General features: G+C 42.3%; 1 protein-coding gene across 1 annotated transcript in view; it reads right to left on the bottom strand.

Annotated features, from left to right (window-relative positions):
- GPR158 (G protein-coupled receptor 158) overlaps positions 1 to 19661 on the bottom strand; it is a 317004-nt gene that overhangs the window by 96428 nt on the left and 200915 nt on the right. The window contains exon 5 of the mRNA XM_040992543.1: positions 5688 to 5756. Coding sequence (XP_040848477.1) covers positions 5688 to 5756 — 69 coding nt within the window. The remainder of the gene's footprint in view (positions 1 to 5687; positions 5757 to 19661) is intronic.

The raw sequence follows: 19661 nt of genomic DNA, 5'->3' as shown, positions 1-19661 counted from the left end.
CCTGTCTCCTCTCATTTGAAAGGCAAAGAGGTTGAATAAGCATGAAGTTGTGTCTGAGATTCCTTCTAGCCACTGAATATAAGGTCTGGAGTGCACAGAGGAGGGAGAGAGGGAACAAATGGAAAGCAAGTAATGTGTTTATGATACTGACTCTGAGCTTTGTGACTCACTTGCAAATAGGAACAAGAGGACAAGGTTCCATTCAAGCAAGGTCATTAGGGACTTAGGTTCCTGTAGTGAGACAGCACAGCTGGGAAAAGGTCCACTGCCCAGGTCCCCAATGGGAACTGACCCTAGGATCTTGACCTTTTGGGAAGGAGTGGCTGTGCCTTCTCTGGCTCTGGCTTGTGCCAAGCTCGGTGTTCTGCATGGTGTGGTTCTTTTGCACATCACATACTCAAAATAGTAGTGGTGCTCATGGCTGCCACCCAGGGAGGTCTTCCATGAGTACCACTGGGCACTCATGTGTGAGGGTGGAAGAGTGGGTAGAGCCACTTGTTAAAAATGGATATGTGTGGCTCCAGAGGGGCCTGATGCTGTGAGTCCTGTGGCTGTCCTGTGTCACTTACATACCCATTGGAGCCCTTCTACAGGCACAACAGCCACCCAAGTGTGAAACTGAATCTGGTGATCCAGTCAAGATAAAAAAAATCTTCTGCACTTTAAATGCCAAGTAATATGCTCTAGGAATCCATAAAATATTTTTAAAATATAGTTTGAAAAGAGAAATATACTTTCATTTTTTTTCCTTAAAGTTTTTATTGGGGGGGGGGCAACATTGTGGTGGCATCCCATATAGACGTTAGTTTGTGTCTCTGCTGCCCCTCTTCTCAGCTTGCTCCCTGTTAATGGCCTGGGAAAGCAGTGGAAAATGGTGCAGGGTTTGGGGTCCTGGATGTACACTTGGGAAATTTGGAAGAAATCACTGACTCCTGGCTTTGGTCTAGTCCAGCCCTTTTTTGCCTCTGTCTCTCACTCACCCTTTGTAACTCTGCCTTTCAATAACTCAATACATCTTTTTATTATAATTATCATTCTTTGTCTTTCTTTTAGAAGCCAGACAAGAGTTTTTAGGGTGCTTATGAGGAATAATAATCATTTTCTCACAAGTGTATGAGCTTCAAATCATGAGCTTCTTTTGAGACGCTGTAAGGAAACATCTTAAAAGCTTAAGTTCTCTGCCACCCAATTAGAACACTGCTAAATTTAGTCAGTTCTGGGCTTGTCCTCAGCGGCACAATGAGGAGTGTCTCTAATTCGGACTTCCCGATATAAGTGTTGTTATGAAATCGGCTGCAGTCTAACAGTGCTGAGAAAAGGCAAAAATAACCTCTGTTCTTGCAAATCTGAACAACAATATACAGCAGAGGAAAGAAGAAAAGGCTTGTTGCATAACTCAGTGGAATGGTGACTACTCCCATAGAATCCTTCCACGGAGTTACCACCTCTGAGGAGAGTTCCAGTGGATTCAGACATACATTCTTAAGGAACTAAAACCCTGGCAGGAATAGCATGAACAATCCTGGTACGGCCCATGTCAGGGACACAATACGATATTAAACAAATAAGAAGGGCACTGGTCACATTCATACCATCCAACAATTGGGCATTTTGGCGGTATTCAGTTTGGTCTCTGTCACGGCAAAACTAATATAAATGTGAGTTTTGCAAAGCCTAATGAGGCTACTGAGTCCTGGTCCAATGACTGAGGCTTCTGTTTGTCAAAAATGCCCTACGCGTGCACTCACCTGCCCACCGAAATGGCCAGTGCAGTGGAGGGCTCACCATCAGTCATGGATGCAGGATCTCCTGCTCTCTCACAGTAATTCTCCTTTCAAGAATCAATCGTCACTGTGTTTTAAAATCCATTCTTCTGCTATGTCTTATACTACATCAAAATCTTACTTCAATACTTTGATTGTTTCTGATTTCAGAACATTAACTTAATTAAAACCAAGGTACAGAGGATAAACTTGGGAGCTATGGTGTCTCCAGATGTTTTAAAAAGCAGGTGTTGGAGTGCAGTGAGTTAAGCCTCTGCTTACAATGCCAGCATCCCTGAGAAGATCAGCTGAAATCCCAAGTACTACCCTTTTGGTACATCTTCCTGCCAATGTGCCTGGAAGAGCAGTGGAAGATGCCCCAATCATTTAAGCCCTTGCCATCTATGTAGGGGACCAGAATGGAGCTCCTGGTTTCACCTGGGATAGTCTTGCCCATTTGTAAACCAGCAGATGAATGATTTTTCCTATCTGTATTTCCCTCTTTGTCACTCTGCCTATCAAATAAAAAATTTTTTTAAAAAAAAGAAGTTTTAAAAATGATTTGAGTTCTCAAATGATGAAATACACAGCTGAGTGAAACTTGTGTCAGCACAATGCAGGATCCTGATGTTGTCATCAGTGAGAATTTGCGTGTATGATTCTTCTCCTGATTTCTTTCTCTTGAGCACATGAGAATGATAAAGTAGTTCTTCATATTTCTTTTAAATTGCCCATTCTCTGCCCTTTTTTCCCCTCTGGCCACATCACCATGGGGACCAGTCCATCCTGCATCTATTAAAAGGAGTGCCACTTGAGGAAAGGACCTCTACTGACTGCTGACATTTACTCTTTGTTCAAATGTCCTCCTTTTGCAGTGTACTTTCTAAGAGTCTTTCCAACACTGCAGGCCTCTGTGCATCAATGAAACCACGCCACCCAAACATAATGAACCATTTAATTAATTTCTCCGATAACTAAACTTTTCGGTACACTTCAAAAGAACATTTCTAAAATTTTGCTTGTAACACGATTTAAATTTTTCTTAACTTATTTGAGTGGAAAGAGAGAGAATTGTGAATGTGGTACATTTTTGTATAGGTTGGGATTCCCCCCCCCCCAAACTCCCACCCCTGTCATATTTTCCCATTATGTTACAATAGTGTAGTCCTTCATAAGGAATCATAATTCTATCAGTCTCTTATTTAAGTGTACCCCGACATTGTTGGTACAGACAATGTCAGACAGTCCAGCATCCCATTGTCTATACATGTCCAACAGTTTCATTGGGAATCCATCTTTTGTCTGGATGCAGGGACGTATGTTCCATTGTACCCCCACATCTGTATATGATAGACCCCAGTACTCCATCACTATACATTACCATAAGTGAGAAGCCATTAAATAAGGTCAACAACCGGTATGAGTTAGAACAGCCACATCAACAACAACATCAACAACAAATCATAGCCTTCTGTTTCACTTCCCCAAGTATGCACAGTAGTCAGGGCTAGGCCAGGGCTGCTGCAAGGATCCAGGAACATAGTTCAGGTCTGTGATTGCTCAAGGCATTGGGCTCCTGCTGTTCTTATGGGAGACAGTTTCCAGTTTGTAGTTTCAACTCTGGCCAAGGCCTGACTGTTGCAGGCATTTGGGTATTGAACCAGTGTGTGGAAGATTTCTCTGCTTTTCTCTAACTGTCAAGTTCTCAAATAAATAAAAATAAAACCCACGAACATTTGCCAAAGAAAAGGGGGATAGGAATATTGATCACTGCTTGGGACTCCTGTATCCTATACTGGAACGCTTAATTCAGATCCCAGTACCTATGCTTCTGAAGGCAGTGGGGTCCCTGCCAGAAGCCCCAAAGACCAGAAAGATCAACTTCACCCATTGCACTCTTTTACAATGGCATCAATTCATTCCTGATCATCATAAATCCTTCCCAAAGGACCCAGCTTCCCAACATTGCAGTACTGGGGTTGGGTGTTCAACCCAAGGATTCTGGGGGACTCAGCCCACAGAGCTAGTTCCATCTAAATATGTTAACATCTTAAGGAAATAGGAAATATAGCTCACGATGAGAATCAAGAAAGAAAACTTGAATTGAGCACTGAGGGAAGGGAACAGCATTAGGAAATGAAGGAACTGGGAGGGCAGGAAGCAAATCATTTCGTCCCCAGAAGCAACAGGAAGGATTTTAGCATTTATTGTCAGTGAAACTGGGAAATCATTTTGAAAGTTTTGGGAAGAGGGGAGACAAGATCAATCTTACTTTTATGTTAAAATGAGCTGATATTTTGAAATTTGTTGAAAGTGAGGGGAAATGAAGCATGAGAAAAGAGAGGTCAGAGTGACTCTGGCTTTTGGATGGTGGTTTAGAGCAGGAGACTGGCAGTGAGCATGATGGGCACAGAATTCTTACAGGATTATGAAAGGTTTTCAGGAGAATATGAGAAAGAGAGAGCAATCAAGAAGAAGATCCAGGTTTTTGGTCTGAGCAATGAGGAGGACCCATTCACCATTAAGAGACCAAACATGGGAGCAAAGCCCACAGCCAGTAGAATACATGATGGACAGAGGATTCTGTGGTTGGGTAGAAAAGGTGTTGGTTGAAGATACCAATTCAATGCTCTTCAGCTTAGCAGAGGTGGTATATCAGACTCTAAGGCTCAATGAGATCACCTGGTAAAACTGTACTTAGAAGAAAAGCTGGGAGTTCCTGGGACACTGAAGTAATAAGAGTTGGGGGAAAAGTTAAGCACCAAAACAAAAAAAGGCTGAGAATAGAGTCACAACAGTGTTATAAGAAAGAGTGTGGTATCAGGCAGCCTCATTTCCTCCTTCCCCAACAGCCAGTGGTCTTTCAGATCTTTATTCCCCGACACATGGCCCGGTATCTGTTCTCTGTCTCCACAGCCTCTTGTTCCTGGCACTCTCTTGGCCTTTGCTATTTAATAACGTCATGGCACTCATTCATCTCTTTCCCTTTACTGTAAGCTTCTGGGGAGGAGATATCAAGTTTATTTCACATGTGGTGACCACATAGGAACTGGAGTAGTTATTACCACACAGTAACTGCTGAACACAAACAAGTTGGGTGAACTGAATTAGAAATATCTGTACTTATTTTCCCATTACAGATATGCTACTAATGTACTTTGTTTTTCAGCCTGCTATGATGATCTAATCGACTAGGTAGACACCGAATGTTTATTTTCTTATTTAATCACTTGGAATTTCCTAGCATTGTCTTCCTGATGTGTTTCATGGTTCTTATTCAGGAAAGAGTGAGAGGAAGAAATAGTCATTAATATGTATTTGTATTTATTAAGCTTACTTAATAAGTATACCTCTCATATATTACCTCCCTTAAGCATTTAGCTCCCTTAACAAATTTATGAAGACATGTGTAATTAGTTTCATTTTATAAGGAAGATACGGTGTAGAAGGGTTATGTGACATGTTCAATAACACACAAATAGAGCAAGGATTTAGATATCAATCAGGTCCTTGGTTTTGCAGGTGTGTGTGCTTCAAAAACTCATGGAACATGGATTAAAAATTAACATCCATTTTTAATGAAATCTTGTAATAGAGAGAAAGAGAGTACTTGCAGGAGTGAGTACCCACCAGGTGGGTCACTCAAACAACTGCAATTGCCCTTGGGAAAACCAGACATAGGCTGAGGAACTCAATCTAAGTTTCCCATATGAGTAACAGAGGCCCAATTTCGTGACCCACTGCCTACATAGTGGGATGCTGGAAGCCAGAGCCATAAGGTGGGATCTAGACAACTAAACCAGTACCTGAACCAGCAGCCCAAATACCTGCCCCACAATTTTTTTATAGGATCCTTTTTATATAACATGTTGCCAAAGCACAATCAAAACAAATTGCTAATTTAAACCTAATTGAGGTACTTACAGGAAAGTATAGGAGCAGAGACCCAAAAAGAATCGTTTCCAACAGGATGAGGCCTGAGGCTCTGATGCTCTGAAAAACAAAATGAAAATGTCATTGTTAATATACATCTCTATCAGGAGAACAACATACTTTGGGGGAAATTAAATCAGCAAATGAAAACTGTCTGGTACTTCAGCATGTAGACAACCGAGATGTGCACAAAGATTGCCTACACAGGTGGCGATGGCCCTTCAGATAGAGCCAGTGGCTTCCTGACAGTTCTGCTCTGTGAAGTGTGAATCACTGAGCAGCTGAAACAGCTGGGGATGCTGCTTTGAAGATGCTTTCAGACAATGAGGCTGACAGACACATAGAGCAAGCCCGTGTTCCTGAATGACTGGCCCCAGTGTGCACTGAGTGCTGTTCCCAAACCACTTTGTGAACACCTATGGGAAGAGCTCTGTGGAGGAAACAGCCTAGGGACAGGGTCCTGGGATCTTGGTGGCTCATTGCCTACCACTCAAAGTAGCACAGGCCCATAACAAAATGCAAAGACAAAACAAAACAAAACAAAACAAAAGAAAGCACACCCCTAAAAGTGCCAACCTTATCTCCTAAGACTGAATTTTGGTGAAATCAGGTATTGATGTAGAATAAATACATTGATTACGAAGGCAAACACTAAAACAGTTTCCATGTTTTTAAGAAAGGCAGCATAAAATGTATACACACATGGCAACTGCAGAAACATCCTATTAAGCAGAAAAAAATGATGATTTAATGTAACAACAATGCAATTTGTAACAACAAAAGGATGTTGAGCAGATGAACTGCAAAATCTCAAAACAGAAAAAGGGAACTATCAGAAAACTGAAGGGCAGGAGAGACAAAAGCAAAATTCTTTCTCTTCTAACACAGATAAGGTATTGATAGATGGGCAGCAGAATCTTCAGGCAGTCCCTGACAAGAACCCAAGGCTTTCGTTAATCAAAGAACCTGGCAGTGGAGGAACAAGTGGACTCCATCAGTGGACTTGATTTGTGGAGGGATTTCTTGTTGTTAGTCATGACGCTAGCTGGCAGATGTTTTCATTAAAAGGAAATTTCTATCAGCAAGTGTTTAGATTGACTTTGCTTGGTGGAACTTCCAAAACGGCAAATTACATTAGCAATACTAATTATACATACTTCACAGCTTGTGCTTTAAAATTCCCAGGGAAATGACACTTAAGGAAACCCAAACTATGACTCAAGATGGCCTGTAAAATAATCTATGCCAAGAGACGTGGAAGGAAGGGTCAGGACACTGAGGAGAAAATGGACCTCAGTGGTCACTCCATCTCAAGTGGAGTATTAAACAATCACCTGGAGCTTGGCAACCCTGAACCTCACTGGCCTCACCTATGAACCGGGCATTCTAGAGGCCGCCAGGCAGCCTGGTGATAAAGACACCTGCATGCTGTACCAGAATACCTGGACCTGGCATCTGGCTCTCTGTCCTGACTCCAGCTTTCTTCTAATGCACACTTCTGAGAAGCAACCATGATGGCTCAAGTAACTGGGTCCCTGACATTCATTTCAGAGATCTGGATTAAGTTTCTGTCGTCTACTTCAGCCCAGCCCAGACCAGCACTGGGTGTTGTGAGCACCTGTGGAGTAAACCAGCAGATAGGAAATCTCTCTCTCTCTTTCCCCTCCTTCTCTGTACCTACCTGTCTTTCTCTCCCCCTGTCCCTATCCTCTTCTAGTCCCCACCACATACCCTTTAAGATAACTATCAGAATTCAGGACTCTAATGCTAGATTTTCACATTTAAAATGAAGTAAGTATCTGAAGTATTTGTTTACAGGTGTATCAAAGATGAAGTCTAAATGGCTAGTGCCATGGCTGGTCCTCCACAGCAGGTCCTCTAGATGCAAAGCAGCAGCAGGTAATGGATTTGAAACACAATTATCTAAATATTGTGTGTGTGTGTGTGTGTGTGTGTGTGTGTGTGTGTGTTTCTAATACTCAGGAGGAGCTGAAAGCTTGGGAACGCAACTTTCAAGTTCATTGTGGTGTGCCAGCCGTTGCTCTCATCCCATGTCATTGTTTGACATTTTCCCAGGCCAATAGGCTAGGCTGGCCACAACACAGCCATCACCACCACATGGCCAGGTATATTTATGTGCTTTGATGTTTTATCTTCATCATGCCACTGCCTTGTGCTGGTTGTAATTTACAATCTGAAATATAGTCTGCCAATCAGTTCCATAATTAAATGCAAGTTCTGCATTAAATGTATGCTTTTTCCTTGCAAAACACTCATTGGCAGAGCAGGCTACATGACCCCTTACAGAATGAACAAGAATGTAATGGGTGAGTACAGGGGAATTCACATTGCTAAAATATTACCTCTACTGTGTTATTCATGCCAGGAAGGTTTTCTTATTGTTGCAAAACTTTGTATTTATTTGAAAGAGAGACACAAAGAGATCATGCATCTACTGGTTCACTCCCAAAGACCTGTAACAGCCAGGACTGTGCCAAGCAGAACCAAGGAACCAGGAATTCAATCAAGGTTTCCCAAGTAAGTAGCAGGGACCCAAAGACTTGGACCAGTACCTTTGTCTCCAAGAGTGTGCAGTATCAGCAAAGTAGAATTGGAATGTGGCCAGGAGTTTCACCCAGGCATTCTGACATGGAATGAGGGAATCCCAGAAGTTATTTTAACTGGAACAAAGCTGTTTATTAATACATTTGGTGCCAAAGGCTACTACACAATTGTTTTATGTGACCCAGTGACTTACATGTAAAGTGGCGAAGTAAGGAAGGACAAAGAAAGCATCTAAATTATAGATAAAATTACCAAACAGTATGTTTATGAATTGACAGGTGACTAAAAAGCTGCAGAACTACTGTTAGGCCCACTTTTCTAGCTTAGAGTTTGTAAAGCTGAATTCACACACTTAGAATTTACAACAGGGATGAGTATGTTCTTTTTTTTATTTTTAAAGATTTATTTATTTTTATTGAAAAGGCAAACTTACAGAGAGAAAGAGAGATACAAAGAGCTTCCCATAAGCCCCAGAGATGACGGATCCGGAGGGACTCAGGTAGCCTAGCCCAGGTCTTGAGGAATGCCTGTGATGTGGGTGCCAAGTTTACAAGCCCCAGGGGTAGAGAATCTGGTGCGGTTTTGGTCACCTAGCCCGGGTCTTGGGGGCTGCCTGTGAGGTGGGTTCTGGGTTTGTGAGCTCCAAGGAGATATGGTAAGGCTTGGGATTCTTGGCCCGGGTCCTTGGGCTCATCTGCAAAACCATGTACTAATTAATGAAAAAGTCGGAGCAGCGGACACATGGCCCAAGGAGAGAATATGGCAGCTCATTTGATGCCGTAGCAGAAAAATGAGAACAGAACAAACTGAACAACTACCCCAATGAAATGATGATAGCAAAAACCTTGGTGAATGGAGACTTGAGGCTTACTATGTCAGCCAATGGACATTGGGAGGGCTGCAACATCTTTGGATCAGTGAAATCACAGCATTTCAGAACTATCCAAATCACTTGGGCAGAACCTTCAGAACATGTACACATTGACACCCTAGGGTAATACATGGTGGCAGTTCCTGATCCCTGGGTATGGAAATGTTTGGAAAGTTGTGTGTGGCTTCCCCCTTTGTCTCTCCCCTTCCTCCAGAAACAACAAGAAGAAATAGCAAATTTGGAAACAATGAGTTCACCCAATTTTCCCTAAATCTCGATCCTTCCCACCCTGCTCAACCAGGTAATCATTACAAAAAAAATAAAATAAAATATTTTTTTTTAAAAAAAAGATCTTTCATTCACTGGTTCATTTCCCAAGTGGTCACACTAGCCAGCGCTAAGCTGGTCCAAAGCCAGGAGCCAAGAGCTCTTTGGGATCTCTCACATGAGTGCAGGGTCTGAAGGCTTTGGATCATTCTCTACTGATTTCCCAGGCCACAGGCACATCTCTGGAAGGGAAGTGGAGCAGCCAGGACATGAAGCAGCAGTTATATGGGATCCTGGTACTTGCTGGTGAGCATCCAGCTGAGTATGTTCCACCTCACTCTACTTCCAGTGGCATGGCCTTTGTGGTACAGTGGGTTAAGCCTCCTCTGCTGCAGTGGCCCACATCCCACATCAGAGTTTCTTGTTGGAGACTTTGGCTACTGTGCTTCTGATTTATCTCCCTGCTAATGCACTTGGGAAGACAACGGATGATGGACCAAGTCCATGGGTAAGACATTTAGGGAAGTGAGCCAGTGGATAGAAGATATTTCTCTTCCATCTGACTTTTCTGTGTCATTGCCTTTCAGATGAATAATTAACAAAACTAGAGCTAATAAGAAAGATTAAAAAGAAAACTAGAGCTAATAAGAAGATAAATTCTGAGGGCTGAATTTTTAGCAATAATTATCATTATGCATAATAACTGATTGTATTTCCCTGTTTCTACAGAAAGTACCTACTTAGTTATTTTTTTAAAATATTCTACTCCTGGGGGAATTAAGTACATCTTGCTAAAACAACGCAGCTATTTTTGGTCATCACTGATTTCTTTGGTTTTGCAGCAATTAAGCCTGATTTCAATTACAAAAGAAACCTCTGAACATAAAGATATTTCCCCATAGTTGGCCCTCCAAATCCGCAATACAAATATTGAGAAGTATAATAGTATTTCTAGCACAGGCATAGATGACAAACCAGGACTCCATAAATCCATATCATTTACAAAAAGCATCAACCACACAGGTGGTACAGACTCTGGGGCTGCACATCTCCTTTTGATTCTATTTCTGTACAAAAATCAGTAGACAGAAATTTTCTATGAAAGCTAAATAGCCAAATGAACAAACCAGATTGGAAGCAAGGTGTGAAAGGTGCCTGAAGGAATCTTGGGGTTGCTATGATGTGGCACAGTGCCACCGCCGCCCAGCAGCAGCAACACTAAAAACGACGAGGCACGCTCACTGCCCAATGCGGCTGCGTTTAAATCCTTCTCTCTGCCGCTCCTGTCCCCATTGGTCTAAGCTTTCCTCTGCCGCTTTTCCAGCCCTAATTTCGCCACCCTTCCTCCCATTCTTTTTCCTGTACTTTCTCCATCTCCTTTCTGCCACCCTTCTTCCCGCCCCCCAGTCTTTCTCGTCCATCTTCATCTGTCTATTTGTCTGTCTGTCTGTCCATTGTCTGTCGAAGTCATCCTGTTGTCCGTCTGTCCCCTTCCTAGCTTTTACCAGCTACTTTTATATCATTCTCCACCAATCACTTCTCCCCGTGGGTCCACTTGGCGCTATCTGATAGATAGGCTAGTAGCAATGACATAATCGCAGGTGGGGATTAGCCTATCCCTGTGACTTCCTGTTTACCTGCTAGTGAGACCAACCCTGCCTGCTGGCCCTGGGCCAACCGCCATCTTGCAATGGCCCCTCTCAATCCCTGAGCGGCTTCAGCACCCAGCTCCCCACAGCACAGCAAGTAAACCTGCTATTTGTGATGCTTGCATCCCATATGAGTGCTGGTTTGTGCCTGGCTGCTCCACTTCCAATATACCCTCCTGCTGATGGCCTGGGCAAAGCAGCAGAAGACTGTCTGAGTGGACACCTGTACCTGGGAGACCTGGATGAGGCTCCTGGCACCTGGCTTTGGCCTTGGTGTCCCTCTGGGAGTGTACCAATGGGTAGAGGAACTCATTTCCACAACCTCTTTTCTCTCCCTTTTTCTCTGTAGCTCTTTCAAATAAGTAAATATATAAATAAAATTTTTTTAAAGAAGAGTCTTTTTGCAAGGCAAGAGGATATTAGTTTGCAGCAATTTTGTTAGCAATTGCATACATGGATAAGAATAGACTACAGCCAGTGTAACAGAGCTGGTCTTTAAAAGATCTGTGTTAAAATTCTGAGAAGACAATTGGAGTCAGGAAAGTCTACCAAAGAATAATATCCTTGGCATTGCCCTGATAGATGGGCAGTTAACATCAATTTCCATTTTTTCAGAAGAATTCCCAGTAACAAATAAAGATACTTAAAAAAAAAAAGGCGGGATCTGGTCCAGACAACTGTAATTCAGAGAACTATCACTTCCTGAAGCTCATGGACCTGACATCTCAATGGTCTAGAACCTGAAAATTAGCACCCGACTCACTGTGTGACCTTGGGCAAATTGCTTCACCTTCTGCACTTCCCAACTTGTTCATTTTCATCAATGTGATAAGTCCTAACCATAGCTCTTCTTGTCAAGACTCAGCCATGTTGCCTGGTGAACAGCAGGTACAGTCTCTGTGAGTCCACCCTCTCTGCACGGAGACATGCGAGATGAGGTCTGCAGAGCACCTGAGCCTGTTGGGCCGGTGAGTGATGGAGTGGAGTCCAGCTTGCACCAGGCAGCAAGGAGCATGGGGCTAGGTGAAGAGGAGCAGAAAGTGCTCTCCTGCTGCCCTTGCTCTGTGCACACACTTCCCTAAGCTGTGCTATAGAAACCCTAACAGATGCTACTAAGGGAGAGAGCTGTTGGTTTAGGGCATTGTGTCTTCCCACTGTCTCCTTGACTTGTTCCAAGCAAATAAACACTTACTTCAAGCAACTTATGCATGAGGCCAATTATATCAGTGACACCCTAAGCAGATAGACCCCTGTGTCAACTAAATCCATGCCAATGCAACTACCAGAGCTAGGGAAACTGCTTTCCTGCAAAGGGCCATGTGGGTATCTATAATATCATTCACAATCATACAAATATGCATCCACTTAGAAGTCAGACTGCTGTAGATTGAGTGAATTCCATCAACTGAATTCACTGATTTTGGCAGAGCCAGATCAACTGATTTTGTGGGCTTTATGTGTAGAATGGGCAAGCTGACCCATACTCCTGAAACAGCATTGAGCATTATTTTATTTAGCCAAAGCAAAAATATGGAACAGTACATTGCTACAAAATAACAAAAATATGTTACTACTAGAGCATTCAAAAATAAACAAATGGTGGGTTTCAGTCAGATACCATAAAACATTTATTATCGTGAGAAAAATTCCTAAAGGTTTAAGTAAAACTTTAAAATAATCATTTCTTGTCTATCTAGGTATCTTCCCCAATATCTGACTTCACACACACACACACACATACACACTGTCAGTTTTCATATAGCATAAGTGGCATGAAAAATCATTTATGATTGAGTAGTTAAAGATCTTCTGCAAAAGTAAGCTTAACCAAATGTAAAGTCTGGCCAACATGCATAGTTTCATGCCCATTAAGATAATACAGCCCTCTGAAGAGAAAAATAATGCCAAGGACTTTATACACGTGTGAAATTAGAAATAAGACATTTGGTTCGCTATAATTTACCCTCCATGACTAGGCAGTAAATTTTCATGATTGTAAGTATTGCTATTATTATTCTAGCAGAATTTATTTGGGCTGTACACGAATTCCTGTGTATCATGGGAACACTGTAAGGTACTCTCTCTAGTTTCATGGCTCAGAACTGTGGATGCTCACTGCCATTGCATTGCTACAGAATAGCTTAGACACAAGAGGCAGAGAAACCTCCATTGCCTTCCCCCAGCTTATTCCTCATGCCCAAAGCCACATGACAATAATAGGGGGTCCTCTTCTTCTCCTCCTGCTCCTCCTCCCTGACTCCTAGCCCCTACTTCTACCAGGGTGGTACCAGAACATACTATGGAGAAGGAGACATGGACAACCACATCCTTACCTGTTCTGAAGCAAAGCGAACTCACCAAAGGATCCCATTCCTTTTCTGTAGTTTGAGATCCTCCATTCCCCTTTCCCTTCAGGACTGCTCAGTAGAGGCAACTCCTACTTCATGGAATGGAGGAAGTTCCACTAAATGTGTGAATCACACACAAAAGCAAATGGTGGGGACCAAGTGTCATGTGCAGTGGCTAGGCCTGGGGTACAGTGACCCCGCATCGTGAAACGGGTGAAATTACTCAAGAGCCCCATGTCAGTTGCTTAAACTCCTATCACTCATCAGAAGCCTTCTACATTGACATTTTCCAAAACAAAAACAGATGACTGCAATAACACCAAATTTCTCGCAAAAAATCCTAAAGGGATGGAAAGAATCTGACCATAAAGTGAGGAGTATCAAACATCTGAGTTTAATGAACTAAAACACATATTGCTTTTTTTTTTAATGATTTTTTTTTTTTATTGGAAAGGTGGATATACAGAGAGGAGAGACAGAGAGGAAGATCTTCCATCCGATGGTTCACTCCCCAAGCAGTCGCAACAGGTGGAGCTGAGCCAATCCGAAGCCAGGAGCCTCTTCCGGGTCTCCCACATGGGTGCAGGGTCCAAAAGCCTTGAGTCATCCTTGACTGCATTCCCAGGTCACAGGCAGGGAGCTGGATAGGAAGCAGAGCCACCCCAGTGCCGCGGCCTAGTGGCTAAAGTCCTCGCCTTGAATGCACCGGGATCCCATATAGGCCATGGTTCTGATCCAGGCAGCTCCATTTCCTATCCAGCTCCCTGCTTGTGGCCTGGGAAAGCAGTCAAGGACTGCCCAAGGTCTTGGGACCCTGCACCCGAGTGGGAGACCTGGAGGAAATTCCTGGTTCCTGGCTCCTGGCTTCAGATCGGTGCAGCACCGGCAGTTGTGGTCACCTGGGAAGTGAATCATCAGGCAGATCTTTCTCTCTGTCTCTCCTCTTCTCTGTACATCTCTGACTTTGTAATAGAAATAAATAAATCTTTAAAAAATGCCACTGTTATACAGAAGTAAACTCAAATATCATTTAGCTTAACAGCAAACTTTTAAAACATTAGTATACTTCAGAAAGAAATCGAAGGAATTTCACAGATCATTTACCTAAGTAACAAATTGTTGCAGATCTAAGTAGTTTTTCCTTGCCATCTAAACATTATTTAACCTTAGAAGTTTTTACTTCATTTTGTTTCAATTTGGTATGCTGAAATGCGTAATCAAGGGCAATGAAGTTGCCATTTGAGATACACACATCTCCTACGGAGTGCCTATGTCAAGTCCTATATACTCTGCTTCTCATCCAGCTCCCTGACAATGGGTACCCCGGGAGGCAGCAGGTAACAGCTCAGGTACCCAGCTCTCTGCCACTCTCACTGGAGACCAAGACTGTGTTCTTGGTTCCAGGCTTCAGACTGGCCTGTTGCTGGCTGTGGCAAACATTTAGTGAGTAACTACTTGATGAAAGATCTCTCTTCTCTCTGCCTCTCAACTCAATTAACCAATCAAAGTGATAAAGAGATGTATAATAACCAAAGTGTCTGCTTTAGAGTGCTGCTCCTCACGGCTGGGCAGCAGACTGCCCATGGACTGGATGCCGAGTATCCTCTCTGCAGTTTTTCTGCAACAGGTGCAGAAACTGTGAGGGCAGGATGAGACTTTCTCAGAGAACCAGGAAACCTGAGTTTCACATGCCATCTCCTCTGTATCTGTCTATTCCTTTGCATAGAATGACTGGAAAGAGTGTCAAACTAAGAAACATTTCATCCTTCCTATGAAACTTACAGAGCGTCTGAAACATCTAGCTGGCGTTTGTCTATGGTCCCTGTTACGCAGCATAGGGAACACCAAAGTTTCCTTTCTTACAAGGTGCTTACAAGCATTCAAAGAAGGTATAACGAGCATTCAAAGGAATTCAATGTACATTTCATTGAGAAAACCAAGAAATGATAGCGAGAGATGGAGCAGACAACCCTTACAGGAGAAAAAGGACAAATGGCTCTAAAATTATCAACAGCAGGATTGTGTCTGGCTGGCAAGCAACCAAGGAGAATTACAAAAGCAAAGTCTGAGAAAATAATTGTGATATAGGCACAAAGATGAGCAGGATAGGAACTCAACACTAAATTATAAAATATGCTATGTGTCTGGAAATCTTGCCTCAAAATTTGGGAGGAAGGAAGGCAGATCAACTGCTACGCCAGTGCCTGTCATGGGCAAAGTAAAACAGGGATGGAGGAGTAATGAATTAACCATCATTTTACTCCCATTTCTGTTGGCAGTTCCAGCTTGTGTTTCCAAATTCAGCTGCTTCAGTCAGTCCCTGGGTATATCAGCAGATCATAATGTATCTACAATGAAATCATTACCTTAAATTTTTAGTTTTCTTATAATATGAACAAATCTCAGGAAAGATTTTCAAATAATTAACTTAATTAGATAATCAATGCTACCTCTCCCATGCAGAATTCAGAAGGGTCATTGTAACCAATCTGTGCTTTAATCAGTTGTCTTCTGTTTCTATACTGTAGTCTTTGCTCTAAAATATGCTACTTTATGCATTAGGATGAGACTGCCCCGTTAACCAGATCAAGTCCTCCTTCCTCACAGAAGCCTCCCTGTACTATTTCCCCGCCCTTTCCTTCTCTACATCACACACCTCACGTTGATGTCACCTTTTCTGCTGTCTCCCCTGGACTAAATCCCTTCAAGGAAAATACACATTTCAAAGCGGTTCCCTTATTCTTCCTGACCTCCAATTTCTAATTTCTCCTATGCCTTAACATTACCTATATATTTTTTAAAGTACAATAAATTATAATCAGGGATTGGCAATATTTGGAAGAAAAAAAATAGCCAGGATTCGAAATCTAAAGGGAAAAATCTTTCTCTCTAAATGTTAGAGAGTAGAAATTAGCACAGTGTTCCCAAATATCACTGTCTGTGATTCTTCCCAGGTGAGACTGCTCCTATAAGGGAGTCATCCAAGGTAACCATTCAAAAAGAAACTGGGTTATATCCTTTCAGTAATGAAAAGAATTCTACCTTCCCATTCTGTGTTGAAGATAATTAAAGAATTCACATGTTTATGGTTGATAATGTTCTACATTGTTGGAAGATGCCTCAGTGGGAGCACGGTGGACTTGTGAAAATTCAGGAAAGACATTCATTGTAAGATGGGAGGGGAGAACAATAGGGAGGGTAGGGAACTTGGGAAAGGGGAAGGGAGACTCCAGTGCCTATTAAACTTTGTCGTAAAAAAAGTTTTAAAAATTCACATTTTTTAAAATTTATTTTTTATTGATTACATTGCATTATGTGACACAGTTTTATAGGCTCTGGAATTCCCCCCTTCCCTCCCCAAAACCCCTCAGCTTAATCCTTAATACATTTTAATGTCATCATGAATAAATAGGGACCAGTGTTGTGTGGCATGATGGGCTAAGCAGAATGCCAGCATCGTATTTGGGTGCCGGTTTATGTCTCAGGTGCTCCATTTCCAATCCAACTCCCTGCTAATGCATCTAGAAAACCAGCGGAGGATGGCCTGAGTACATGGACCCCTGCATCCACGTGGGACACTCAGATGAAGCTCCTGGCTTCATCTTGGCTCAGCCCTGGCCACAGTGGCTGATTAGTGAGTGAATCGGGTCTCTTTCCTCTCTCTTGCCTTCTCTCTCCCTCACTCTCTCTTGTTCTCTCTGAAAAAAAAAAAAAAAAAAAACCAGTTGGGCCCGTGCGGTGGCCTAGCAGCTAAAGTGCCTTGCATCTTGCATGCACCAGGATCCCATATGGGCACTGGTTCTTATCCCAGCAGCCTTGCTTCCCATCCAGCTTCCTGCTTGTGGCCTGGGAAAGCAGCTGAGGATGGCCTTGGGATCCTGCACCCAAGAAGAGGCTCTGGGCTCCTTCCTGGCTTCAGATTGGCACAGCTCTGGTCATTGTAGCTGCTTGTGCAGTGAATCAACAGACAGAAGATCTTTTTTTTTTTTAAAGCAATACTAAAGCAATATAGGGAAAAAGTATGAATCTAGGACTACTACATGAGTAAAACCAGGGACCTAGGCTATAAGGATAATTCATAGAAAATTTCATACAAAAACAGAGTTAACACATAAATGTCAATTTTGTTGCAAAAACATCTTGAAATCCACAAACAGATCTTTCTCATAATACAGATTCCGCAAATTCTCTGAAGTATCCTCATATATCCATCACTGCTAGTTCATTCATTCAGAATTTTTCTCCAACTGAAGATAACTGTTCTTTTTAACATCGTGTTAGGAATAAACATAGTAGTAACAGTAGCAGTAACAGCAAGGATATAGCAGCTGAATTTTCAAGCATTCATTATTCCAAGTACTTCACATTGATTAACCTTCAAAAAGTCATCCACCAAGCACTCCAAAAACACAGGTGCTACTGCTCTCTGCACTTGACAAATGAGGGGTTGGAGTCGTGGAGAGGTACTCCAGGAGACTGGCAGGGTGGACATCACCCAGTCTTCTCATTCAACGTTTACCCAGTACCTTCCAACTCCTACCCTGTAAAGCTATCTTTTGAAACAGACCTGGATAATTGTGGCTTCTTCCACAGCATTTACTAACCTCCTAAGGAAACACAAAGATACATGTGAAACAGAAAGCCTCCTCCTGCTGTGAACAGAGAAGTCAGAGACTCATGGGGAAGTAAAAATGTGGAGAGATATGCAACCTCACAAGTCACTGGGAAATCTAAATGGAAACCACACTGTCACCTTCCTTTGGTGTCAGCAGAGGCAGTGAGGGAGGGGATTGGTTCTCAGGCCTCTTCCCCTTGGATTCCAAAATCCACAGGTGCTCTAGTCCACTGTATAAAGGACTCTAGTCTACTGTAAACTGTCTCTAGATAACTAATAATGCCTACTACAATGTAAATGCAGTGTGGACAGCCATTACACCGTATGTTGAGGGAACAGTGACAAGAAAATAGTCCACTCATCACCACTATAGGTGACATGTACAGACTCCCCAATGTTTCCAATTTGTAATTGTATCCAAAAATGTGGAATTCGCAAATACAGAGAGAAAACTCTATTCCACTTTAGTCAACTAGACTAAACATGCTGAATAAATGGATAACTTCAATCACTAGCCAGAATGCTGGATAGGAAACAGAGAATTTTATATTCAACTTGGTGAAGCTTTTAGGCAGGTACTTTTGGGATGTTTACCAAAATTTAAATATACACTTGATTTTCACAGCAACTCTGTTTCTAGGAAGTTTAGTCTAAAACACTGTTTGCATGTATGCACAAATAATATTTGCAAGAATACCTGAGAAAAATATCCCTGGTAGAGTACCTGGTGGAAAAAAAAAGCAGAAGTTGGAATATTTTCCAGTAGCAGAGAATACAAATAATGATTCATCCAAATAATGGGATATCATGAAATAACATATGATGGATACCATGAAATCACTTAACAATTGGGAAGATGGGAACGCTGATGCAACGTACTAAGTTAAGCTGCCACCTTCAGTGCCAACATCCGATATGGGCAACACTTGCAGTCTTTGATGCTCCTCTTTCCATTCAGCTCCCTAATAATGGCCTAGGAAAGCAGCAGACGATGCTCAAGCCCTTGGGCCCCTGCACCTATGTGGGACCAGGAAGAAGCTCCTGGCTCCTGGCTCCTGGCTTCAGCCTGGTTCAGCTATGGATTTTGTGGAGATTTGGACAGTAAACCAGCAGATGGACAATATCTTTCCCTGTTTTTTCCCTGCTTTCAAATAAATAATTTTTTAATGAGAGAAATACACAAGTTAGGAGGTATAGGAATTAATTTCTGAATTTAATATTTTTTTCTGAAATTAATAACTGTCTTTAAAACACTGGTGGGATTGGCATTGTGCTACAGCAAGTTAAGTCACTTGTGTAGTGCAACATCCCATACCAGCGTGCATTGAGTCATGAAGGCTCTACTTCTAATGCAGCTTCCTCCTCATGCACTTGGAAAGGCAGTAGAAGATGGCACAAGTGACTGGACCCCTATCACCCCAGTGGGTGATAAGGATGCAGTTCCTGGCTTCTGGTTTCAGTCAGGTCCAGACACGGCTGGTGTAGGCATTTGGGGAAACCAACCAGTGGACAGAAGAACGAGCTCTCTTTTCCTTTCTCCCTCATTGTTTGTCACTTTGACTTTTGAACAATAAATAAATAAATAAATCTTTATTTTTAAAAACCCTTTATTAACTGCAGGTATGGTATTAGCATATATATAATATGTAA

The sequence above is a fragment of the Ochotona curzoniae genome, unplaced genomic scaffold, assembly GCF_017591425.1.
Source record: "Ochotona curzoniae isolate NIBS_2020 unplaced genomic scaffold, NIBS_Ocur_1.0 contig_78, whole genome shotgun sequence".
Classification (NCBI taxonomy): Eukaryota; Metazoa; Chordata; class Mammalia; order Lagomorpha; family Ochotonidae; genus Ochotona; species Ochotona curzoniae.
The sequence above is the reverse complement of the archived record's forward strand: the minus strand, read 5'-3'. Positions and strand labels throughout refer to the sequence as shown.